We start from the raw sequence: 27,239 nt of genomic DNA on the forward strand, positions 1-27,239 counted from the left end.
TGAAGAGGGATTTCAACAGAGCCCATCTAAAAGACACAAAATGACCCCAAAGGGCATATTTCAACTGCAAAATTGTAAACAAAAATGGATAAAATATGAAAACAGGCAAACTATCTAAAAGAGGTTCAAAAACAGATACAGACGACAAGAAATACGGGAAAAAAAACAGTGACCAAAATTACAAATAAAACATAAATAAAAATTAAACACACTAAATATCTAAAACTAGTATTTACCGCACTGCGCTAGCAATTTAATCTTAATAGTCAGCATACTGTATATTAAAAACATTCAGAAATGCTGCCTTGGTAGCTGTAGTCTGTTCATGAGCAATGTGAATAAACAAGAACAAACAAGGGGAGATGACATGAAATGAGGAGAGAACGCTGCGTCAACACCGCATCTGTTTTCACACGCCATCAAGTTACAAGCTAGTCTTTTTTTTTTTTTAAACCCAGTAGGTTCAGCTTACAGCTGTGCCATAAACGTATTTTCAGACTCCCTTTCTCACATACTGTCACACACCTATGCAGACGCACACCTCCTTGCTGTCTCACCTCAATAAACTTTGTCATGTGTGTAAAAAATGTTCAAGTGTTGATTGAGAATTGAATTAGCTCTCCAGGACCTGGAGACCTTCTCTAAAACTCTTACATTTAAAATGAAAAATTGTTAATCACAGAAGACTTCACTTCCTACAACAAGGAGTTCCAATTATTTGAAATCTATAAAGGTTATGAAATAAACTAAAAATCAAAACAAGATTGTGACAGCAGATGACATACTTGCTTTGAGGCTGGCCTCGTTCACTTCAATCTCTCCATTGTTTGGTTCCGGGTAATGTAGATGGGGGTAGTAGTGGAACGGTTCAGGGCTGGGGACGGAACTGGAATAGCCATTGGACATGCTCTGACTGGGACTCTTCGTCTTCTCATGATGGACTTTGTCAAACACAGCCACCAGCTGGAATACAGACACACACACACACACGCAGAATCAAAACAGTGTTTTAAATATTCTAAAATGTTAAGCTTAAGGGGCTAAAATTTAAGATAAGGAAGTTTGACACTCTAAACAATCTGATTTCTGGCATTTGAACAAGTTGGAAACATACAAACACACACTCAGCCAGCTTATAAAGCCTCACTGTGCTATGATCACTGCAAGGTTTTTAGGGGATTTATCTTGCCAACAGTGTGGATGCAACTTGCTTCATTCTGCCAAGTGTGCAGATGTGTGCAAGTGTGTAAAGAGAGCAAATGGAGCTGCATTTACAGATCCAAACATCTTACAGTGCATAACGCCACTTTTGTGACCAAAAAAAAGTTCTCTCTTTTCTCCCAAACAAAGGAGAACATCTGAGTAGCATGGACAACTCGGCAGATGGCGGGTTGAGAGGAGTTAACACGTGCGGCAAGGCCAGGCGAGGTGTGTATGTATGAAATTAGCAGTCAAATGAGATCTGACACAAGAATGAGAAGCTGTCAAACACAATGACACGGCTACCTAAATGAGACGGTAGGAAGTTGTGGCGGCAGCCAAATGAACAGGGGATGGAGGGTAGGGGGACGACAAACAGGCCTAATTGAGACAGGGACATGATGGCAAATAGAGCAAAGAGGAATGAGTGTGTGTCTTTGTGTGTGGTGACTGAGAGGCTGTGTGGCTAGGTGGTTTCATAAATGGGTGCGTGGCGGTGTGATGCTCTCATTAGACAAAGCTGGTGAAGGAAATGACCACTTAATGAAAAGCAATAACCGCAGTGGAACGAGGGATGGAAATGAAACAACAGACGAGTGAAAGACGTCAATTAACAACAAAGGAGCGCATAGGATCAGCGCACGGGCGTGTGTATGTGTATATATGTGTGTAAACAATAAGCACAGAGGAGGTGGCGCGATATGCATCATTCATCAAGCTATGATGCTGCCTCTCACCTCAACTTCCTGTGATTCAATATTCTCATGACACCTGGGTGACGCCATGCCAAGGAGATTCGTCTACAACATTTGTGTACGCATGCATGTCTTTGTGAAAGAAAAGATGAGGAATTGAGGAGTTGGCAGATGCAGAGAAGAAAGAGAAAAGAACGAACACCACGAAAACAATCTGATTGCACCGCTTGATGGATGGTCCTCGAGCTCTTTCTTTCTTTATCAGCCTCTCTCTCTCTCCTTATCTCCCTTCCTCCCAAACTTCTATCTCTTTCTCTAAACTCGCTGACAGCATCAATCAAAGAAGTCTCGGAGCATAATATGATGTGCGCGCATGTATGTGTGCCCGATGAGTGCGTGTGAAGACACAGCGCCGAGCCACCCACAAAAACAATTTGTTCGTTTTTAGCAACAACAACTTCTTTTAATGTGCAGAGAGGCGATAATGATTTGCTTTTCCTGGAGTTTATTCTTTATGGCTGACACAGGCAGGGAGTGAAGCTGATGAAGGCCGCCCTGCTGCTTCCACTCATCACTCAATCAAACACAAAATATCTACAAAATGAATCATGTATTACTTCGTAGGGAACAAGCTAAGACTAGAAAATAGCGCCGCATTTCAAGATGAGGCCTTTGCATTGCCTAACCATAACCTTTAACTTAATTAACCCCTCCAAAGCTGAATCTGATCAGGTTTTTATGAATTGTTGCAGTCACTGATATTATACAATATTCTCATAAAATATTTAGTTCAGAGAACAACCATTTTAAATTGTTATAGATGTGTCAAATTAGAAACATATTTTTGTTACATTTCGGTGAACCAACCCTTTATTATTATAAGATAAGTCTGCCATGATGATTTAGCTCCATGTGCCATTCGAGAAGCTGGTTTGGGGCATTTATATACCAATTATACTTGAGCTAACTGCTCCTATATGAAAAAACATCCTTAATGGGGTTAAATAGCAAGAAGGTTGAGAAAAGCTTTTTTCCCAAAAGTAAGCAGGGGTTAAAATTTCAGCCTATCAAATACAACGTGATCTTTTGGAGGACCCTGTGCCCCAGGATGAAAAACAACACCTTCAGTGTTTCACAGTGTGTTTACTCAACACACGTTTCTCTCTCACCCTCCTGACTGTGATTAGTATTCTTGCAAACAAATCACCTTATTTTCCCTGTTGCATCCATTGGGGGATATTGATATGGACCTGGGGAGCCTGCATGTCAACTACTGCTGAATAATGTGACCCCTTTGTCTCATTTCCATAACACTACCAAACACACACACACACACACACACACACACACACACACACACACACACACACACACACACACAGATAGAGTATCTATGCCAAATACAAATGGCTGAGAGCTTTACATTTGTCAAGTTCTGACTGTTAGCGTCAGTGGGCCACATATGTAGCATTGGTAATTGTGGACATACTGCTCAGTGTAACAGTCAGAGCAACTTCTCCAAGATATCTGGCAATTTATTTACAATGCTGACACACATAATGAACAGAAAGAAAATATAAACATTATAAATATTTAAATAGGAACAAGTTATCCTGTGATACAATATAATGCATAGTCCATCTCTATGGCTGCATGCGGTGAAGAATGACAAAACAGACATGTGCGAAGGACTACAGGTAGTTTCCTACAGTCCTACAAATGAGTGTCTTTATCGTCAGGTGTTTGTACTGTATTTGGTGGCTATTGCAGCAATCACAGGATATTGATGTCATCACAACACCCATTCACTTGCAGTGAATTCTCCAGATAATAACCTGATGAGATCACACATGCGCTCAATTGGATATTATCTGGACTTATCCATACTAGGAGGTTGGCTGTCCGGGCTAACTGTCTCAGACTCAGGCATTTTCACATATAGCCCCACTAAATAATATCTTAATAAACTTAGAATTTCAGTGTATGTCTGAAAGGGGCTTGGGACATATAGGGACTGTACAAAGCATAAGTCAGTTGTGATTTGGATCCAAATGATCTATATGAGTCACTACCACTAACCCCCTCTTCCTTTCCCATCTTATCCCAATGGGCTATTGGGATAAGATGGAAAAGGAGTTTCAAAGTTCTAAACATGAACTAGCTAACTTTAATAAAACTGATATTCTGTATGTTGTACCAGATCTGAGAGTATTTTTTTTCCAGATTGCAAGACCAAATTAAATATGAGCTAATACAGTAGGTTTTCTGAGACCACAGTCAATTAAGCCAAATTTTGGACAGAAACAGTCTTGGTGTTTGTACTTGTTTATGACTGAAGACAAAACTAAGGAATGTTTTGAAGCGTAACACTTAATGAAACAGAAATCATCCGAAGAGAGGTTTGTGTGATAAAGTATAAAATGTTTTTCTCATCTTTTACATTCTGTGGGCCACTACTTGTATATAGGAAGAGGTGAAGAGTTGTTTTATCAATATCAGTGAGAGGATGGCAGTATGGACAGAGTTAAAAATGGGGTAAAATATTAAACCCACAGTTGGCAAAGTCAGACTTATTTTAATCAGTTTGATAAGAAAGGCAAGTGTGCACTAACCTGAACACATCCTCTGTTACATTAACAAATTATTTTGATTAGCTGATGACGTTATTCATTTGATTTAAGTTATGAATCAAATACGTTGAGTAAGTTCTTTATTTTGCAAAAGAAAAATGAATTTCTTCATTGTGATCAATAAACCTACATAATTTTTTGATTACTGAAATTGCTCTCACACAAGCTACTAGTAGAGACAACGGCCAATCAGAAACAGAGTTTACATGGACAATGGTTATGATTTCTGAATTTTTAATGTTCAGGATATGAAATTATCCCAGCTGTTGTAAACAGCAGACGTTGTTTACATGTTGCAACTCACAGAAGGAACAGTTGACTGTTTTTAATAATTGATGTACTTGCTAAGAATTAATTAGCCAAATGCAGCATATTTTGTATGGAGCATGCGGGAGAGAAAGGATGGTACAATAACCAATGACGCAGACATACACACACACTTTATATAATGCAATCATGGATGTTTATACACACTGTATATTATAATTATTTAAAAATACGAAAAAAAAAAAAACAAGTATGGACACAATGTCAGACACATTCTTTTCATAGTCAGAGGATGAACAGTGCCACCTTGCTTTAGTCAAATACTACTGCATGCGGGTACCAATCAAGCCTCCTTACATAAGCATACGCAAGACACACACACACACACACACACACACACACACACAGCGCAGTGCTAGACAGCAATGAAAGAGAAGAAGAAAAATGGGTTGATTAGTAACAGCGGATGAAATAAGTGTGTGTGTGTGTGTGTGTGTGTGTGTGTGTGTGTGTGTGTGTGTGTGTGTGTGTGTGTGTGTGTGTGTGGGGGGGGGGGGGGGGGGGTCTACTGAGATGCTTTTGTGCTGTTGTCATTTATCTTACAACTGCCCCTTTTCGTTTTCTCCCTCTTATGCTATTCTTCATTCTTTCTTTGAATGAGAGATGCATAATTCAGGAGCATGCAGTGATCCTGACAGTGGTATAGTAACCCGTCATCTCACACATACACACATATGTATATAGTACTGATGCACTATAGAGTACTAGTATGGGATTTTAAAGTATTTTAACTTTTTAGAGTATTTCAGATGTGCTTTTTGAAGGCCTAAAATGTGAATCACAGAAAAAAAGCCTATTCTCAGTGTCTTCACTTGACTGCAGGAAATGGATGTCTGTGTTACCTGACTATCTGACTAGGTGTGTGCATTTCAGATTGCACCATATCCAAAGGATTCAAACTGTTTGTTTTTAACTGACAAAAAAAGAGCACAAAAACAAACTTTCTCAATATGGCTCCAAAATGTGACATTTTTGATTCACTGACTTTCAAGTGGATGAGCTGTGAAGATGTTGGAAAGTTGAGTGTTGGCAGCCAGTAGCAGAAATCCTTTGTATGTGATTTAGATGCTGTTCAATAAAGAGCAGACATGATGTCTAGAGAAGAGGCTTCTTCACAGTTGTTAAGCGCGATGAATGTTGACAGTGCACAGGTACAGAGGGGTGAAGTAACATATTTCAACCTGACTGAGCAGACATAATATCATGTGAGAAATATATAGAAATATAGCTGAAAGCAAAAGGGAGACAAGTAATCAGTCTTTTTAAATTGACTAGCAGGTCCTTATAATGCGGGATACTCAAAGACCAAAAATCTAGTTTTTTTTGTATTAGTTTGCAGCCTCCTTTCAAAAGCCTTGTAAATGTCTGTTTCATAGTGAAAAATATATACTTTTTTGCACGTGCCCTCTGGAAAATCCATTCAGTTTGAGAATGGCATTGGTTATTCATCAGCCATTATTGTGCTCAATCATTTTGGTTCAGTAGGCTACCTACTTGTAGTCATCTCATAGGTTTATTAACATTGATACTAGTGTCAAATTTGGCAGTCTTTAAAATAATTTTTAAAAATGACAAACTCTCCATAGGTTAGAAGTCTGAGTGGATGAAGTTGTTTACCAAAAAAAAAAAAAGGAAACACAAGACACTGGACAGTCAATGTTTTAATGTTGTAGAGTAGTTAGGATAATTGCACTCTTGCTGCTTGGGTATACTTGAATTTGACATAACATTGCTGACAGTAAATATAGATGCAAGTAAATAAATCAAAGTACAGTTGTTTTGCATTATTTAAAATTATTCTTCCTTTAATTAAGGACATCTCACAACACACATAGATGCTCCTAGAGTATTCAACATTCACATGCTACAAACTAAACGTAATGGAAATACTGCACAAAAATACTGAAGCACTCAAGCCTGAGCAAAAAACTAATCAATGTTAAAGAATATATACTCTACCAACACAAGCATACACACAGACACATCTCCAGGGCACTGTAGAGGCCATGAGAGGAATGTTTGGCCTGTGTTATTTAAACAAGTAGAAAATTGGTTGTATTACCAGTGAGAGCAGGGCTAATCCGTATTCTATTCCAGTCTGAATCTATACAGCACACTACCAGATGTGGGGGATTACCTGGCTCTGTTCCCACACACACACACACACACACACACACACACACACACACACACTCAAATGTGGCAGTGTGTAAGATTAGAAAAGAAGTCACAAAGACACAAAGGTGGAGGAACACTGTTCCACTTATGAGCTGAAACACACAAAGAGCAGAACAATCTATATTTTTAAGGCTGTAGTAAGTGACTCCTTAAAAATAATGAATCATATACAGAGACAATGCTATTTGAACCCTCTAAATGTCTCTGTCTTTGTGCAGTTTAACAGACGCCAGTAGTTCCAAATAGCAGCTGGTATTTCCAAATTCAACATAACATCTCTTTGATGCTTCTGACACACTGAGCTAAACACTAGTCTGTTGATGCAGCAGTCTAAGCATTTACATTCATGCAAATTTAGTGAGCCAGATCACATATAGCTTCCAACAAACTTGAAAAAGGGGGGAAAAAGGGGAAGAAGTATAATCACAAAAACTTCTGAGCTACATGCAACAGCTGAAGAATGAAATGTATTAGACAAAATGAAAAATTCTGACATTATTATAATCCAGAAATTACATCTGCACTGAAAGGTTTTGGTTCAGGCACACTGCCAAACAGCTAAAATGATTCTTTACAGCACTGGTTGAGTTATCATTCTCCCTTTCTCTCCGTCCACAAACAATCACATCTGTCACATTGGCCACAGTGATGGAGCACATATGTGTCCACTGAGAGTATACAAACTCCAAACGCACACACATACATACACTAAGCAAGCCACCAGCTGAGATATTGCTATGCTGGCTATGTGCAGTGACAGGGCGCATTATTATTTATGCACACTCATAAAGGGAGAGAGTAAACTCTTCATATATCACACATGCCTGAGAGGCCAGAAGAGAGGAGGAGGGAGAGGGAGAAGGAGAAGGATGAAAAAAGGAAGGGAGGTGAGGGAAAGAGGGAAGGCTAGAGTGAATCAGAGAGGGATGTGGGTGACAGGACAGATCCAGGCCTCGTATTTCTCAGACCCAGCAACACAAATATCAAACTGGCTCATTCATCATTCCCACTAAACAAACACAACATTGGTGGTTACGCTGGTGCTGTTCCACATCTGTGGACCTGACATATACACACACACACACACACACACACACACACACACACACACCCACACACCCATTTAGACTTTCACTCACTAGCCGGTTGGGGAATGTGCACCCGCCTAACGCACAGAAAGTCAAAACCCTTTCTCATAAATACGTGCAAACACATGCTCAGACACACATTTCCCACAAAACGAAAACGCACATGCTACAGCCCCCTTCCCAAAAGTCCGAGTTAGAGCCTAATAATCAGCTTTCTTTTCCCTATGGCCAACACAAGGCCAGCTGCTCCCTCCAACCTCCCCTCCACCTTCTCCCTTCCACCCTCCCACTCTCCTCCTCTGCTCCCTCTTGGGATCCGACAGAAAAATAGAAGAAGTGATTAACTCAGAGCTGTGAGGCTGTCGCCCTCTCACCTGTGGCTCTCTCCTCCACAGGCTGTCCCCTCTCTACCTCCTACTTTTCTCTCCATCTGCCCTCCCTCGACATTAGACTTGCATACTATATGTCAACTCTTTCTTTCACCCTGTCGCCTTCCCCTCTGCTCCAACAGAAGCTTTGAAATTATGTTTAGGATTATTAAAAGAGAATATCTGTACTTTTCATTATGTAAAACTCAAAATTCATTATGTAAAAAAAAAAAAAACACTGTTCTCAACTGTGGCCATGGCATAAATTCTTTCCTAAGATGTTCTAGTCAGAGTGCTTCCATGACCTAAAAGTGCTATTTCTCAGCTTTGATTACATTTTTAGTGGTAAAGTTTCTGGTTTATGCCACAGTCAAGCATGCTGATATACAAACCTATACATTACTGACATTCAGTACTTGCTGTTGCCATGGAGAGCCAGAATCACTTGCAGCCTGAAGGTGTTGGGGAGGAACAAAAAGCCCCACCTGCATTTTTTTTCTTACATTCACAAATGTGTGTTCTCTTATTAAATTGTTATAGACTCAACATCAAAGCCTAGAAGGGAAATAGCAGTATTTTTGTCCCTGCAAAACTTCCAAACAAACCACACCGGGTAACGCTATGAATCCACATAGCCTATATTAATGTAAGATGGCTGCAACTGCCACTACATAGTTAGCATCTACTTGAAAAAGACATATAGTATGTTTCAATAAAATGTGAAGTAAAAACATCCTATTTCAGCACAGTCAAAGAAATAAAGTGAAATAGCTTTCTGCAGCCGTCACAATGGATGGCAGTCAGTTTTGAAGCAAACTTTGTAGTTGCCTTGCCTGCCATGTTGTTATGTTTTATCGTTTTGTACAGGAAATCTTGTTTTACTGAAAATATGAGTTAGGGTTTAGCATCTCCTTGACTGATGATTTGCAAAGTTGCAGGGAAGCCCTTCATTTTATGATTTTTAAAACCCAACAATTAATCTCTATGTAATCTCTATCTTTTTTGTTACTTAACTGGCTACTTTACATAATTACTTATCATTTTTCTTTTCTAAAAGTACATACCAGATTCATTTCAAATACAAACACTACTTGAAACAATCACCCCTCTTTTCCATACACCCTCCTATGTGAGATGTAGGCTGGCTAATAATTCAAGAGGTCTATTCAGACACATTACCATCCACCAAGCTCCATTCATTAGGGCAATCAGTTAGATAGTGAGGATGAGAGGCAGGAAAAATGAAGAACAATAATAGCATGAGTGTTGTGTTTTTGCATGAAAGTCTGTTTGCAACACGATGGACACAGATGTGGCTCTAGCTGTGTAATTGGCCCCGATATCATTAAATATTTAACCTAAATGAGCTGGATTCAGTATTACCAGCATTTATCCTCCAGTCGTGGTAAAAGTACACATATACGCAAACTCACAGGCTGGAGAGTGTGACTTTCTGTTGATTTGAGTTATTAACAGAGTGAGCAGAGGCTTAGTGTGCAATGGGAAAACCACACCACATGTTCACGCATCCTCAGACAACAAACACATATACACGAGTCAGGGGCCAATGTCATCTAGGAAAGCAGATGGCATGTGCCTGATTAGGTCAGAAAGTAGATTTCCTGTAAACATGTTGATCTATAATAGATCATTAGCTCTATGTGATTAGTGCTTCGGCAGGCTGCTGTGCCAAAAAGCACCGTTAACTCATAATGCTAATTCTGACAGCAAACACTACACAAGCTGCAGCTTTTAACCGAAAATAAGTGTGTTTTCATACAAAAATGCATACTTCAAGTCAATTTTAGTGTTTCAGTGTGAAAGCAGCTACTGTACTGCATTATGCACATAATTACACACAGTGACCACATTCTCCATATCCTCATGTCTCATCCTTTTTGCCACACTGATCATGTACATGTCTAACTAGAAAAGTGATCAAATGGGGTGCAGTGCTCCTCTCCCTTCAGCTCAGCCAGGTATCTAGGATCCTTCTGCCAGACTTTAGCAGACAGGTCAGGTTACTGCCTGACCGTCACGCTCCATTAGGAGCAAATGGGTGGTGTAATGGTGACACAGGGGGCAACGCAGAGACTGTGTGAATAACAGAAGGAGAGGCACAAAAGGACAAGATCTGATGGTGCGATGACTGAGCATAGCATCTATAAGTCACACACAAACCTACACAAAGGAAACAGAAACAGGCCTTGTCCTCACTGAATCCTAGCTTTTGCTTCAGTGAACTGACAAATCATTTTGGAGAGGTGCCATCATTCAAAGTCAAAAGGTAGAGTAATATTTCATCTGAAAGAATTAAGATTCTAAGACTAAGTAACTTTGTGAGAAAACTCAACATGCATGCAGTTAAATGAAAAGCAGATAGGCAGAGCAAGAATTATTTCTCCTTAAGCTTTCCTTGAGTTCTCTCATCATAATTACAATCACAGAGGCTTGGTCTGTGTGTTCTTGCGTGTGTGTGTGTGTGTGTGTGTGTGTGTGTGTGTGTGTGTGTGTGTGTGTGTGTGTGTGTGTGTGTGTGTGTGTGAGAGTAGGGGGTATTGCTAATTGAATATAATCAGATCAAGAACTGTTGTGGTGCTCAGATCATGAGGCGGGGGGTTTGAATCAAGGTCGAGACTGATGAGATATGATCCAATCAGCTCAAGTGACCGAATCCCATCCGGATATCTGATCTGATTTGCAGGCAACAGTCTGACACAGATAATCTAACTTGATTTAATATACTGTATGTTTAATATATTCAAATTTACAGGATGTATCACTGAGGTTCATTAAAAACCATAATAAATATAGCAACAAAAATGCATCTTCCTTAGTCAACATCTGTGTAAGTAGTAGTGTAATTTTTATTTATTTTTTTAAGCCTATGCTATTTAGGGGTGGGACAAAACCATACAACCACTCTCAAGTGATTGCAAGTTGACTGCAAGTTTCCCCACTTTTCCAAGTGTGTACCTATTTTGAAAAATTAAAAAGAAAACTAAAGCCTGTTTCACAGTCAGCCTCACACACTGTCCCGAGTTGTGTTTCACACATGTAACACACAGCGGGAGATCATCCAAGTCAGAAGCATCCTCAAGGAATGTACGTGGTCAGCACGCACAGGAGGCACATCATGATAGAAAAATTGGAAGACAGTGATAGTGCATCTTAACCATGCATCTAAAAAAGCATCTCACTTGGACATCTGCATTCAGACTTACACCCCCTCCGTACAATGTCAGGAGAATTTCAGAATTTAAGTGCATGTGTGAAAGCTGCTTAGGACTATGTGATGTGCAACTGAAATAAAACACAATGGCAATCCAACTCACCACGGTCTCCCACCAGCTTGATTTGATTGTGAGGAAGACAAAAAAAATTATGTACAGCAGCAGCATCTAACATTGGATGATTTGTGCATGCTGACACCAAGGTCAAGTTCTGTATTTGCTATGAAACAATACTTTGTACATAGAGACAAAAGAGAAAATGCAGTAGAATTGGATGCAAGACCATTGACATCAAGTAGAAGAATGTGTTCTCTGAACTAGACCAATGTATGAAAGTCACTAGAGTTCATATTGCAGTATATTGAGTCAACTCTTGCAATTTGGGCACTAGGTTTTAAAAAATAAATATAGTTTCTAACAATCAAAAGTGCTCCAGGCTTAAACACTTATGACAACCTTTTTGAAAAAAAAAAAGTACGTATAAAATCAATTAAGCTGATAACAGGTAGAATACTGTACAGCTGATTAATTTTATAGTATGGTCCTGTTCAGAATCTATGCAGGATTTCTAATTAATATTCAAATGTGTTAGACAGACATGGTGTTGGACACACTCTATATTCGCAGGTAGGGTATGTGTGGATGGTGATTACAATGTAAAAAGGGTTTAGATTATGATTAGTCTGGCATGCGTGTGACATTTTCTAATCAGTGCACTTGAACCTCATGCTCCAGCTCATCACTGGCCATTCAGACAGTGAGCAAAGATATGTGACTATTGAGATGCCAATCAAATGAAGTTCGCCATGAAAGTGAACAAGGGGAAAAGAGGTGAGGGAACGAGATGTCACGGAGCGTCAAAGGCTAATCAGCACGTATGTGCCTCGCAATCACATCCCATTCACTAAACTTTTTCTGTGTTAGTACGTTTTAAGTAATGCTTTATTATTGCTTGTCAAAGGGACTGACATCTGACATGCACGTAATAAATTACTGCAGCCAATCACCTGATGACTTACAAGAGAGTTCTCCTGAAGCTGTGGAAGCAAAAACTACAGCAGCATTATTGGATTTTATTGTGCGTTCTGGACCTTAAGACCAGAATTCCTCAAATCTTGTCATTCTATCTCCACATTTAGTCAGTAAATTTAAATGAAATAAATGACATGCTAGGTACACTGGAATGATTTTAATTCATGTATTGAGCATGCAGGCAAAATGCTGTCCCCACAGTGAATCAAGTAACTTGTCAAATCAAAAATGTAATACTCAAAAATGTAATAATAAAAATAAAGAGTTTGTTGCAAATTATTTTTTCATTATTCTGATACTTTACCTTAAATCAAGAAAAGTACAATCATAGATAACTATAGCAAACCTGTGCAGACATCTTATACCAGCTTTCAGTTCTTGATAGTTTTATAAACTAATGCTAAATGCTAAAACTAAGAATATTAAGATTATAAAAGATACATTTCCTCTTTCCTGACTTTTGCTGCTGCACTATTACTTTTTTCTTGGCATATTGCCACCACCTACCAGTAGTTTGGCTTGCATGCATTTGCTCTCAGCTGTCGACATGAACGTGTATCACATCGTCTATGTGCTTGTGAGTGCACCAGACTTTTTCCAGTGTATGCAATAATAGCAAGATATCAACCTGTCATTAAAATGTCAATGCTATAGAACTTTATGGCAGCATAACTTAAATTGAGCAATGTAGACACAGATTGATGTTATAATTCCTACATATTCAACCCCCATTAAAATAACACAAATAAATATGAATAAATCATAACTGGTGCAGCTAATTGGTGCAGACAATAGAGATTACCTGAGTGCAGTGAATGTGTTCAAAACACAGCAGTATAAATGAATCTGTATCTGGAAGGTCCTGTTACTAGTGAACGGCTTTTAGCTTTCCAGCATTGATTTGGCATGATTTTTTACGCTGAAAGCACTTCCTGCCGCAACCCTCCCACTTTGTCTGTGCTCGGGACGAGCACCAGGGTCACCCTTTGTGGCTGGGTGAGGCCACACCTGGTGGGGTGGGATTTGAAACTGTGGCCTTCTGCATCCCAACTCAATGCTCTACCACTGAGCCAGCAGGCCCCCTTTATTAGTGAATATGAATACCTGGAAAACAGTAAATCTATCATTAAAAAACAGAAGGAATACAATGCAGGTGTCTCAGAAAAATGATGACCATGCAAGAAGATTAGTTAGGGTGCCTGTAAAAAATTACAAGCTTAAGTATCTGAAATGGGAAAAACTATACATACAAACGTTGCTTGGGTTTCTCACTAATCATAGCATCTAATCTGATGGTGTTGTGATCATTACTCAAGGGAAGCTTTTGTCTCTTTAAAGTATAGAAAAGATGCTCATGACCACAGACCTACGTTAAATATCATAACATATTTCCATTTGAGCAGTTCATGTTTCTATCACTTTTTCCACCACTGAAGGCAGAAGAGATGGATGATGGGATATGGCCTAATAACCAAGCAGTTGACATTTCAGAGGGAGTTCAGCTGGGACACGTACCTTTACTATTTACATTCCGGCAATCAGAGACTGCACCACAGGTCCATGGATGCCTTGTAGACGCAGTGATTAAAACGGGCTAATTAAAAGAGATAGAGGCAAATCACCCACCCTCCCCTTTTTTTTTTTAAATTAAATTTCCCATGAAATGAGATTTCTCATTTGGTTGCATTGGACGGAAGGCTGAATTTCTTATGTGTTTTTGCTCCCCATAAAAACTATGTCCATGTGGAATACAGTGTACATGTGGTCACACACATGGAATGACGAGTGACAGTCCACTTATGAGAAACGTTATGCTCCCTGAGTTTAATTACCATTCCGGAGGAGATCGGCATGACAAGAGAGGACACTCATACATTAAATATTGAAATTTTAACTGCAAGTCGCTAAAGAATGGAATAAAGAGAAAAGGCCTTCATCAGGCAGCATCCTAAAGTTTCATTTTTGGGCTGTCCAGGAGTATTCTGTACTACATACACTTTTCTGAGTTCTACAGGGGGAAAGCAGTATATGGTGTGTATAAATATAGCTGCTTTGGAAAGTATTCATTTTTCATTCTCACATTTTACATTCTATTGTGGGTATGTATATGGGAGGCCCTACCCATTCAAAAGTGGTGTATAGCTTGTATGCTGATGTCATGTTGACACACGCCAACTTGAGTGACAGAGCCTGTGCACTTTGGAGACGTATGGAAGTAATGGCTGAAGCTAATGTAGGATCTAAAAGTACTGTGAATGGAATAGAATGACAGTTACGGTAGAGGTAAATCAATACATAAGTTAATAACTGAGCTTTTCAAAAGTGCATGAGTGAAGAGATTGAGAAGTGGTTCCAAGATGCGGAAAATAGGAGAGGCGAAAAGGGAATAAAAACTAAAAGGTAAAACAGCTATAAATAACTGACAAATTTGTATCGTCTTCGGATGAATATCATCTCCCATCAATGTCTAAGGTCACATAAAAGCTCACATCAGTGACCAACTACATGACTAGGAAGGACACAGAAAAACGCAGGAGGAAGAGAAGAAAGCAGGTTAACTAGTCTGTAAACTGCAATGAACCAAAACATTCACACAAAAGAGGAAGAGATTGAAACACTGTTGTAACTCCCACTTCTCTTCCCCATTACCAAAGTAGCAGGCTATCTGACAGGTCAATGACTCCAACTGTAATCTGAGGGCTGCAGGGCACACGCACACACATACACGCATTTAACAAAAAAGAAGAGCTTCATAGAGTATGACTGACTGCACCGTGACTTGCAGTGGTTTCTTTATATTGTCCTCTTTTGTATCTATGATTGTGACCATGTATATGTGGTCGCACCCAAGTCAACACTCCATGGCCTTCTCCACATTCATCAGATTGATATTAATATTCATGAGGAAACTGGTGACCGGTGTCTTGAGATGGGGGGCTAATGAATGAGGATGTATGAATGCTGTCGTGTCGTGTTGGGGTGGGGGTGGGTGTGTGTGTGTGTGTGTGTGTGTGTGTGTGTGTGTGTGTGTGTGTGTGTGTGTGTGTGTGTGTGACCGATGCAGGAGGCAGAACTGTAATCAAATCACAGCCGCTCACTAATCCCCACCCTCATCAACCACCAGTGGCGATCCTTCAGTACATGCTAATGCTAACATTCTATGCTAGATGCTTGCCTGTGGTGTAGTGCAGACAGCAGGGATAGAGTATGTCTGTTTGTGTGTTTACGCGTGTGTGTGCGCGTGCGCGCGCGCGCGTGTGTGTGTGTGTGCGTGTGTGTGTCTAAGAGAGAGTGAGCGAGAGAGAGTGACAGAGAGAGTGTGTGCTGGACAATAGTCAGGGGTTGGCCCAGATAAAGAGGTCTGGACTCATGGCTAAGCTAACCACTAGGCGTACAAATAGCTAACCATTATCTCTTATTAGCATCCTCAGCTAACATAGAGCCCATGCTGTGCAGTTGAGTGCTTGCACAATGGGACCACTCCTGTATGATTGATGATGAATCAGCGTCGGCCACAATAACAGAACAAAAAAGAAAAGCACTAAAGATAGAATCTGTCGGCTGCAGCGAAGTAATAAAAACGTAGACAAACAAAAGGAAGTCAGACTAATCAAGAATGCCAGGCACAGCTCATTAATCTGTGAGAGCCGACACTGTTTGGAAGCCCAGAGATAAGTAGAATGACTGGCATGTTATAAGGATCACGCATGCTCGTCCTATTCTGTCTGCTATCTTTTCATCAGCAGCAAAAACAAAAGGATAAAATGAGAAGCGAGATGAAAGCAGGGAGGGCGTTTGGAGAATTAGGTGAAAGCTGAGAGAGTTGCGAAACAAAGGTAAATAGGACGATTTCTGCACGGTGCAGGTTCTGGTAAATCGTGTGCTCAGCAGAGCCCATAATCACAAAAAAGCACCACGGCTACGCAAAAAAGAGAGCCGACTTCAGGTTAACTTGTTAACAAATGTGATCAAATGCCAGAGCAGGATTTGATCTATGACACCTCATTATTACTTTAAGAAGAGAAATAAGGTTTAGGTTGGAGAATGACTCATTAAAATCTATGACTCATGCTCTTCTGCACAAATAAAATGCAGATCTTATGATTACAATCCCATCATCCCGGAAAATGAAGCCTCTGTTCTCTATGATTGGAAAAAAAATTTTTCCCCTCTATTAAATATTCACACTGAGTTTACACATCTATTATTTAGTTCTGTCCCGTTTTTCACAAAGAGTATTTTGCCAAAGTTGGAGTCCTATATGCACTTGGCACCATGCATGCACAAATACCCCCACCCCCACCCACACAAATACACACACACACACTCCATTGTTCATGCAGCTTAAAACACCAACTGTTATTGTGTGGTGCAGGATTGGCCAAATATTCCATTTCCATTTCATTTGGCCTTCTTGCTGACTAAGTGTTGGTAATTCATCATTCATCTGGGCCCAGGACTTATGAATATGGATTCTCTGCAGTTTATTAGCACATCTTAGGATTGCATTTTGGAAAATTAGGAACAGGAATGAAGCTTGCTCTTAACAGAAATTGGGACACTGTCTGTATGTGCATTAAATGCAGAAAAACTTCAACTCCCAAAGCGTCTCCTGGGAAGTTACATCAGAATTTCACTCTGCACATCTGAAATAGTGTCCTTTCATTTGTCTCAGTACAAATGAACATGACAGCTAAATCACACAGCAACGTCACCACTGCTACATTACTCCTTCACTTTCTAAAGAACCATAGGGAAGGAGGGGTTGGGGAGAGAAGGTAGAAAATTAAGTTTATAGACTTACAAAGCATATATGGAACCATCAGCATCACAGCTTTTTTTGTAATGCTAATCTGTCTAACATGAGTTACTACTGTCTATGAGATGTTGAGTAGGTGAGAACAAGGACACTTGTTAACACAAAAGAAAAATCTGAGTAAACTTTTACATACTGGTTTGAATCAAAGAAAACAGAAGTAACCGCAAAGCACACAACTGACTCATCCTACCTTATCTCGGTCTTCAACTAGATCGCTTAGCAGGTCATCCATGTCAAGAATCCCTCCTTCAGCGTACTCCAAGTGGTGGGTCCTCACCTCACTCTCCCCATGCTGGACACAAAGGTCACCAGTTAGCAAAAAGATACACATTCCATTTCTATTAGGGGTACAGTAATGATTAAAAGAAAAGCAGAATCCTGCACAATTAAAATGAGGCAAAAACCAATAATATCTAAGCAGGAGTTTCACGAGTGTTGATACAACAATCACAAGTGAGACACAAAACACACGAATGGATTATTGCAAATACATGAAATTCATGGTTGCCTATAGTCAACTGTAAGGGGCTATTGCTACGGTGAAGCTTCTGTCCAATTAATGTTTGTAATGTTTGCAATATACATCATAATGGCAAAGTTGCAAATGGTGTGATTAAAAATTATTTTATATGTACTCTGATTAGATATATTTGATATATCAAATACATATCCATATTTTTACATAAAAGGACAGATTTAAAGGATCTGTATTTCCCAATGTTAACAAGAATATTTTTGTTATATTGAACTGAAATATAAACTTTTTACCATACTTATTTAGGGTTTCTCACTTCATTTCCGTATAATGCCACTGTGTATTTACAGCAACATATTTGACACAATAAAACAATCAGTGGATATATCCTTAAAGAACAGCAGGTTTCCCTGTCTTTTTTGCAGGTACAGTACCAAAAAATGACCTCAATGACATTACACTGTGACTGTACAACACTGGGTTTGATAAAGTACAGTTTGTACAGAAGAATGGGAGCATAGGAACTTTTCCAGTTTTGCTGCTCTGGGAGGAGTGGTGGTGGGCACATTCCAGGCCATGTTCACTGCCATGATGAAGACAGAGGTCAAAGTGAACACACCCACAGAGCAGGAAATACAACAGTTCTGACTGACTGCAATCTGAAATCCGTGTGTTGTTTAATCAACAAACCCAATAGAGAAGGACAGGAACAATAGTATCTTCCCGTTTTTGTGACTTGGTATTCATATAGTGAAACATAGTGTTGATGCTATGCTTTGACAGAAAGGGGACAAAAAAGGTCAATCTAACTGTCTGGATCCTTTAAATGTTTACTGTTTTTAGCCCAATTTCCTTTAAAAGGAATTCCTATAAGAAAATCTTTGACAGGCACTATTGTTTCTAACCATGTGAGATGGAGAAAATGCCCCATTATGAACTGCCCATTTCAATAAGCAATCTGTCCAGAGCAACACAAGACTAAATTAGCAGCTAAATTAACAGCTATAGGCTATAAGCCTTAGAGGCTGTGATGAGTTTGGCAGAGACACAGCAAACAGCTTCTGCTGTATCACTGAGCCCCCACTGTGAATGGGGTCCTTCTTGCTCCACTGCATCCAAATGTGTGGGGCACAAAAAAAAAAAGGAGGTGGTCTGACTTTCACAATGGGCCAAGTCCATCCTCATAAAACAGATGTTGTGGAGAGCCTAGGATTTCAGTCACAGAAATAAAGACAGGCTTGTAGAATAGCCTGTAATATCAATGCCTGAGCTGTAAGACATAGAGTAGAGCAGCAACTACAGTACAAGTAGCATACAAATACACTGCAGCTATCACACAGTGCAACAGGGTTGTTGCAAAACGGCACTCAAGACTATCTCATCAAAAGGACAACACTTAGACTTTAAACCCAATTACAGTGCATCATAAGAAAAATATTAACAAAATAAATGTATTTTATCTTGTCAAGTTGAGTTGGACGTTTAACTAGTCATTTCCACCTAGTATGGGCATACTAAGGTAGAAACCTTTACTGTTTTCAGACCAAGCAGTTCTAGAAACTATCCACTGGGAAGCTCCCTCAAAAACTACTGCACATACATTTAGACTTGTTGGTCCTTGCATTTTCAGCGCAACTAGGGACACTGAGGTGACATAAGCTGGCTAACATTCAGTTTGCATTTCAATATTCCTATAATGTTGTTTTTTACTAAATACCATTGTAATATCCAAAAGGGGCAGTTACACATACCATATTTCAACTTTGAGAGCTTTACCACACACCTTGCTGAGAAAAGTCTGTTATATTTAACATTCGTACAACCAACACCAACCTACACTTATGTGATTCATGGAGAGTACCTTCAGTATTAACTGGAAAACTCAAATTGGCATTTTAAGAACTATTATCATTTTCAGTTTTAGTGGAGTCACAACACAAGGAGGTACCTCAACATACAATTTTGAAAACTATGAAAAAGTTCTGACCAGAAAATTCCTACTATCTTGATAATGACATCTGATCACAAGCATATGCTTTCACACCTGGTATTAAATTGTGTTCCCAGAATCTCAAGTTCTGCTTGTAACGTTATTTGATCTTAAATTGGGTAGGCATTGTCATTAAAAAAAAAAAAATCACAGGTATTCTGAGTAATAAACTGAGTCTTCAGGTTACAAGACTTGACTCGTGAACTCATCTCTCGTGAAACGGTTCTCAGACAGGTATTTCATTAGATTAAGTATGAAATTGTAGAGGATTAAAACCAGAAATATAACATGAAGTAACAGTGTGTTCGGGGGACTGGTGGCTCAGTTGTAGACCATTGGGTTGGGATGCAGAAGGCCACGGGTTCGAACCCTGGCCCCACCCTGTCACCAAGGGCCACTTTGCTGCCGGGAAGGTTGCGGCAGGAAGGGCATCTAAAAACACATGCCAAATCAACATGCGAACACTTTCCACTATGGCCACCATTGAAGGGAAAAGCCGTTGATCTTTAAAGTAATAGTGTGTTCTTTAAGAATTTGTTGAGACTTTAAATGTTCACCACAGAGCAGGAAATGTGGGATGGGCAGTTGTAGCAGCAATGCCAGAAAATCTGGTCTAACCTGAGAAACTGCTGGCATTTTTTGCCTCTTACTCACTGTTTGTGTGCGAGAGAGAGGGAGGGTGTGTGTGTGTGTGTGTGACGACACCATATCGCAAGCATTAAGACACACACCTTGATGAAATAATAAGCATAAGTGTGATTTTGGGTGCAAAGGTTTAATTCACATCAGTGGCTTAGAGCACAACAATGCCCAAGTGTTAATTAGCTTCACCAATGAAGGCCATGCTTACGGACACCTGGCAAACCTTTGTTTTTTTCTTCAGACAGAATTCACAAAGGCCTAGGGAACACACTTTCTGGCAATGGAAAGGGATGAATGTATGGAACTTCAGAGGAAACATAATCCATAAGAAGGAAGAGAAAAGTAAAAAACTGCTGTGATGCTGCTCATTCTCAGTCCCTGGTAATTGTCCTTTATATCCTGAACTCTTGACATTGAATAAAAAAAACCAAAAGGAGTTGTGAGTCAGTCATTCAACAGCAGAGGAGAATTACCGTGACAGTTTAAAGAGTGAGTTCTCTGCAAATTGGACTATTAAGTCCCTCACCATTTTAGATATCTCTCCTTTGTCTTCCCCTAACCACCCCCAACAGGCCAGCCTCCCCTGAGCAAACACGGCAATACTCCAGAACATTGAATAGCTGGGGCGATTAGTGAATCTAAATTCACAGAGGTTGCGATAGTTGTGGCAGTGGTGCTATTTCACACTTTGATCCCCAGAAGAATGTGTAATTACACAGCGGCAGTAGGATGGTGTGGATTTAGCCATGACACAAAAAAAAAATTCTTTAATGAACGAGTCGGTGCAGAGCTGTCTTCAAGTCAGATCCCACGGTGAGTGTGGGGAGAGAAAGAAAAATTGTGGGGTGCTTTTTGTCTGATGACAGTCAGACAAGAAGTCAGGTTAATCTTACCAGACACCTGCATTCTACTGTAAAGGGCCAAAAATACTCCTCAACACAACAGAAATATATTAAATAGGGATGCAATGATCCAATATTTGACACTAAGAATCAGCCATGACATGACAGATCAACATTAATAGTTTTCCTGTTCAAATTATAAAATTCACTTTCCACAGTCACTTACTGTCAAATCAGTTAGGGAGGCTGCTGACTGTTTTTAGTGCCTCAGAAACCACTGGCCTTATGTTATCCAAAATACAAATGATCGCAATATGTTCCACATACTGAGGTATAGAGACTTTACATTTAGGAAATAGAAAGAACAGGTATTGGAGGAAATCCTGAGATAAGGTATTGTAGTAAGTATCAGGACATAAAAAGTTAAGTTACTGTAAAAGACATAAACTCCAATGATGAAACTGCCAATTCAGGATATATAAAACTATAAATAGTTGACAAAATATTATGCATTTGTACAACGTTATTAAGTGTTGTTACATCTATAACTCATTAAATGGCTTATGAACAGTAATAAGTGCCTGATAACTCATTAATGCATAATGTTTTCTGCAGTATTTTTTAATAAACAATATGCTGTAGATTTAAAATCAATTTAAAATAAATTGATAAAATTCCCTTTTGCCATTGCCAAAGACAAATGACAGAGCCTAAATCACAAAGAAACAATTAAAAAGACTCCAGAACTAAAAGAGCTCTGACTACATGATGCCACTGAATATATCACCCAATACTCATCTTTGAATTAGGTTACTGAATGTTTGGAAATGGAAACACAAAGTTATTGAAGAGACAAAGTACTTTATCTATTTATTATTTTATGATGTTTTTCTTTAATAATGCACAGTATAATACTTGATGATTCAATGTTGCATATTTTCAAAGATGAGGAACTTTTGAAAACTGGGAAAAAAAATATTAAAACCAGTATCTGTGATTAACTATCTTGATTGTTTATGTTCTGCTTAGACATTAATCTGATGATAAAAGGTTCACAGCAGCACACAGTAAATGCAGATATAGTGGCATTTTGATTTCTTTGTTTGTAACTGAGAAGTGATACACGACCACATCTGCTTTTTAATATCACCAAATGTAGATATTTCCTGTCTTGAAGTTCCCTTCAGCTAAACATTCCACAACCTCTGCCTTTAGCATGGTGTGCTGTAGCTAAACAGTCATTTGAATTGGGGGACAAGTAACAATTGAAAAGAGAAATAAGAAATGTAAGACTCCCTTCAGCATAGCTGAACTTTGACAAACTGGACAACTCCTATGTACATGGAGGGCAAAGTACTTTTAGCTCATTTAGTGTACTCTGAGGTGTCAGCACAGAGTCATATAGGGGCTGTAATCTGAACTGAAACTGCAGACAAACCATGAGACAGACAAAGACAGGTACAGTACATGGCAGTTTCCCCTGAGAACACACAACACTTGTAGTATACATGCTGGTCCCCTGACCATTAGGGTTAATATACAGTAGTTTTCCAAAAAGACAGCTCTTAGTCAGCAGGTGACTTTATACTTCATTGTAGTTGTATGACTGGTAAAATTTGCGGAATTTCTGATTAGGTTCATAATGTTTAGCATTTTAGCATTCACATAATATGTACTGTAACTGAAAATACCTGTAAACAGGTAAGATTTATGCAAACGTAAGTAATTATTTAAATACCAGATGAATGTAAGTTAAGATGTTTGCTTTTCTATAAATTATAAATCTTAACACCTTAGGTGAAAATCTTTACACAACTCCCACAATGCTCTACTTTTTTCATCACATGCCATCAAAACTTTAAGCAAATAATGTGTGGAAACTATATCCGAGAATTTTTTATCACCACCATGATCACACGTACACTTGTTTTTACAGATCACACTGTATAATTAGGAGTAACTTTATGCATGCAGCTGTTTTCTTAACAGAGGAAATAAAAGCAGCCAAACATGTACAGAGTTCCAGCTGAGACCACATTAAATAAACTAATTAAGAAGGTTTCTGCAGTGAGACTGTGGGGAATCCTGTTCACCCTGCACATGACCATAAGCCCAGGTTTTTGACACTGTCCCTGCTGTCAGCAGTCAGGCTGATGAGTAGAGAGATGTGTGGTTAATGTGGGTGCTAAGTGGATACTGCTGGCAGGAGCAGCCAGCTCATTTGGTCACATCCATTTGGTCTATTTTGGCACTTAGAAAGCAGGACTGTCTTGGTTATCTGCCTCTATTAAGAGGAGGCAAGCAACTGCTGACTCAGTGTCTAGCGAAAGCTCCTAATTAACATGCTCTGTGAACAGCAATCAAGGCCTGGGTGCATTCTAATCACACACTCACTTTTAGCCTACTTCAGCTTGTGCAGCACAGTGTGTCGTACTGAGAATCAACAGGCACTGCTGGGCAAAGTGGGCATGGCTGTGGCTATCAGTGAAGCAAGGACGACACAGCTCAGGGGTCACCAAGCAAGATGAGCTCATCTGTGGCCTTTCACTGAGTGGAAGCAATCCATCTAGCCATCCAGCCACCCAATCTGTCCTTCCATCCCCGCATCAGTGGTCTCTCGCATCCCCTTCCCCAAGCCAGTCTCTCGCGGAATGGTGTATGTAGGCAGGCTGTGAGGGGTACCAGCCAACCGATAAGACCAGGGTCTGTCACCAGTCCTAATCCCCAGTCACTCACAGGACAAAGCCTCTGTCCACCACGCACATCCCTAAATGCAGCCACATTGAGGACATCAAATAGTAAAGTTCCACCTGCCCATTGAGATACCAGGGCTTAAACAGGGAGCTATTATACAGGTAGACAGCTGAGACCGCAGTCAGTGCCACTCACGTCCTCACAGAGACAAAAACAAAACACATCAGCACACTATCACGTTAGGACAGCATGCACATATATAGCTGCTGATTAATAAAAGGTCAGTTCGACAGAATGATTAATGTTCAAGTGATTGCACCATTGGAAAGGAGAAAGCTGGAGGTTCATATATTTATGTTAATGTAGAAACTATCACTAAGACATTTTTAAAATCACACGTCACAGGGAAAAAAAAACAATCTAGAGCAGCGATTTCTTAAGTCTTATTACACCATTAGTAATTTGTCTGGTATGTTCCGTGCATGTCAGCGGATAGATTGTGAGGACGGCTGTGTCTCTTAACTTACATTCCCAGAATAAGTATCAACAATCACCACAACAGGTATAAATCCAGACCATACAGATGTTCTACGTTAGCTACACCCCATAGTCATTATATAAAATGGATTTTTGTGCTAAATTGTGTCTTCTGATGCAAATTGATCATCTTCTTTGATGGATTGCTTACAGTATAGTGCAATTATAAAGCATCAAGTCCCTCTCTCTTCCAGCAAATAAAATGTGTACCACATACACTAAAAGATGAAATGTTTATTTTCCAATACAAAATGTAATTGTGGCTATTGTGGCTGGTGAGCCACAATAAAACAAAACCATAGCGGATTGAAAGGATTTAAATGTTTAATATGCACCATACATTTAATATAGTGATGCTTCACCTAAAAGAGGTCACATTTTACAAACTGAAATGCATCATTTTGCCACAGTTGGGGAATAATCTGTTGAAATAATTAAAAAGTGTAAGGCTAATTGCCTAAACCAGCAACAAAAAAAAGCCATAAATACAGGTCTAATTCTAATGAATGGCACACTAAAATATGAATATGTTTCATAACCAAAACTCTACTTCGTGTTAGTCACAAAGTAATTATGTCTAAGCAAATAACAGAACATTCCTAGTGTTATTTATGCTAGTAGCTAGCTGTAACATTATTAACGTTAGCACCTAGCTGAATTAGACACGTCACGTGACCCAGATGTCACTTAGGGGAGATGGTTCTTACAAGATTTTTAAAATAAGTGGAAGGAGACAACATTATTTGAGCACTTTAAAGATGAAAACTACCGAAGGAAAAAGTCGAAAGAACAACACTAGCTAGCGTTAAGAGTTTTTAAAGACTGTTTACCTTTTCCAAAATCCTGCGATACCTGCGCGTGGCTTGGTCGATTAAATCCCGGACGGTCCATCCAGCTTTACAGGGAACAACCACTGAGGTGTCCCCGAAAGTTACTGTGACTTTCATACTTACTTTAACTTTGAAAGTGTTTTTAATGTAATAAATAAATCCAAGTTTCGATAGTGTCTCGAACCAGAACTGCTTCCCGTCTGAAGAAAGTGGCACCTGTCTATCGAAACTGGCGCAACAGGTGTCTCGAGTCCCTGAAATCACGGTGAAGTTACTTATCAAACTTTAACGACAGAAACATTTACATAGAACCGCAGCAGACATTATTTTCCAGCCGAACCGTCGCATAAAGTGAAGCAAAACAGCAATTAGGAACGCGGAGTAAGAGTTTCTGTCATGATGAGCTGTTCGCTGATACACCCAAACAAAACAAACCGAGAGAGAAACCCGGAAGAAATCCCAGTGACTCTGGCACTCCAGGAAATTACATTCCCACTGACTCTCCGCCACACTAATAATTGCTTTTTAAGCTAGTTTATTACCCCACTGTTTACTCATATTCAAAACTGTCAGGTCTGATATTATTAATAGTTTATGTTGATGCTACAAAAGTTCCAGCACAGCACATTTTTTTAAATTAATTATTTTAGGCATAAAATGTATTTGTTATGTTTTAATATACCTGCTGAATCTGTTAAGTTTTTTAAATTTAATAAAAAGCAGGTGCATGCAAAATAAAAGCATAAAGAGAAACCAAAGGAAAAAAACATGCACTGTTTTGTCAAAATTGGTAACAATAACCTTGCAGTTCAGCTCTTTTTACAACTTTTGTTGTTGTCCTCAACCTGTACACGTTAAATTTAATTGAAATGTTTCGTTTTGTGTATGTGTGTGTGTCTTTGTTTGTCATCTTATAGGACTTTGTTTTGTTACACACGCTGACCATCATTTATGAAAACATTCTAAAATGTATGATTGGACAATTTTGCATATTTGGAATATCAGATTAACTTGTGGTAAACTGAATAGATCATAGGATCTTATCTGCCTGGACTGGAAAATCACATTTATAATTTATATTAAAATCTTACAGTCCTACTGTTTCATAAAATATGCTACCACTTGTGTCTAAACACTATACTATACTATATACGATAGGATAAACCATTAGTTAACATATACTGTACATGTGCATACACAGAGAATTATAGTAACATAACTCCCACCCTCCTGTAATCCCTTTACAAACACATCACATTTACTTGCACACACGTCACACATACCCATTACCGAACTGTTATTGTCTTTCATTTTTTTGTCATTAGGTGTGTTGTGAAATTGCCTTTCTGGATATTAATGGCCACTGACATGCTCCCATGCCTTATTCTCACACACTGTTTGGTGTTACTCTTGGGAACCCCGCGCACACACCCACACCCTCTCCTACAGTCAAATCAGAAAGCCACCACAGCAGATGGATTCATAACTGAAACAAGCAATTATTTCCACTGCCACTATTCATTCAGTTCATCACAAATGTACAGAAGGGACCCGTGAAGGGCTGACAACCTCTTTTGCCCTTTGCTTCTTGTCACTCCTCTCAACTCAGATAAATAAGGTGTGTGCAGAGGAGGTGAGCGAGAGCAACGTCTGAGGACA

At 39.3% G+C, this 27,239-nt stretch overlaps 1 protein-coding gene across 3 annotated transcripts in view; it reads right to left on the reverse strand.

Annotated features, from left to right (window-relative positions):
• Positions 1-26,037, reverse strand: part of pard3ba (par-3 family cell polarity regulator beta a) — a 135,108-nt gene extending 109,071 nt beyond the window's left edge. For 2 of the 3 annotated variants that reach the window (XM_067493570.1, XM_067493568.1), the window contains exons 1-3: positions 25,581-26,036; positions 17,761-17,862; positions 786-963 (exon numbers count right to left, since the gene is read on the reverse strand). In XM_067493570.1, the coding sequence (XP_067349671.1) occupies positions 786-963; positions 17,761-17,862; positions 25,581-25,697 (397 nt within the window). In that variant the 5' untranslated portion in view covers positions 25,698-26,036. Of the gene's footprint in view, positions 1-785; positions 964-17,760; positions 17,863-25,580 lie in introns of all 3 variants that reach the window. The other variant, XM_067493569.1, reaches the window with a different exon arrangement.
• Between the last annotated feature and the right edge of the window lie 1,202 nt (positions 26,038-27,239).

Source organism: Channa argus, chromosome 23 (genome assembly GCF_033026475.1).
Source record: "Channa argus isolate prfri chromosome 23, Channa argus male v1.0, whole genome shotgun sequence".
In the NCBI taxonomy this organism is placed as follows: domain Eukaryota; kingdom Metazoa; phylum Chordata; class Actinopteri; order Anabantiformes; family Channidae; genus Channa; species Channa argus.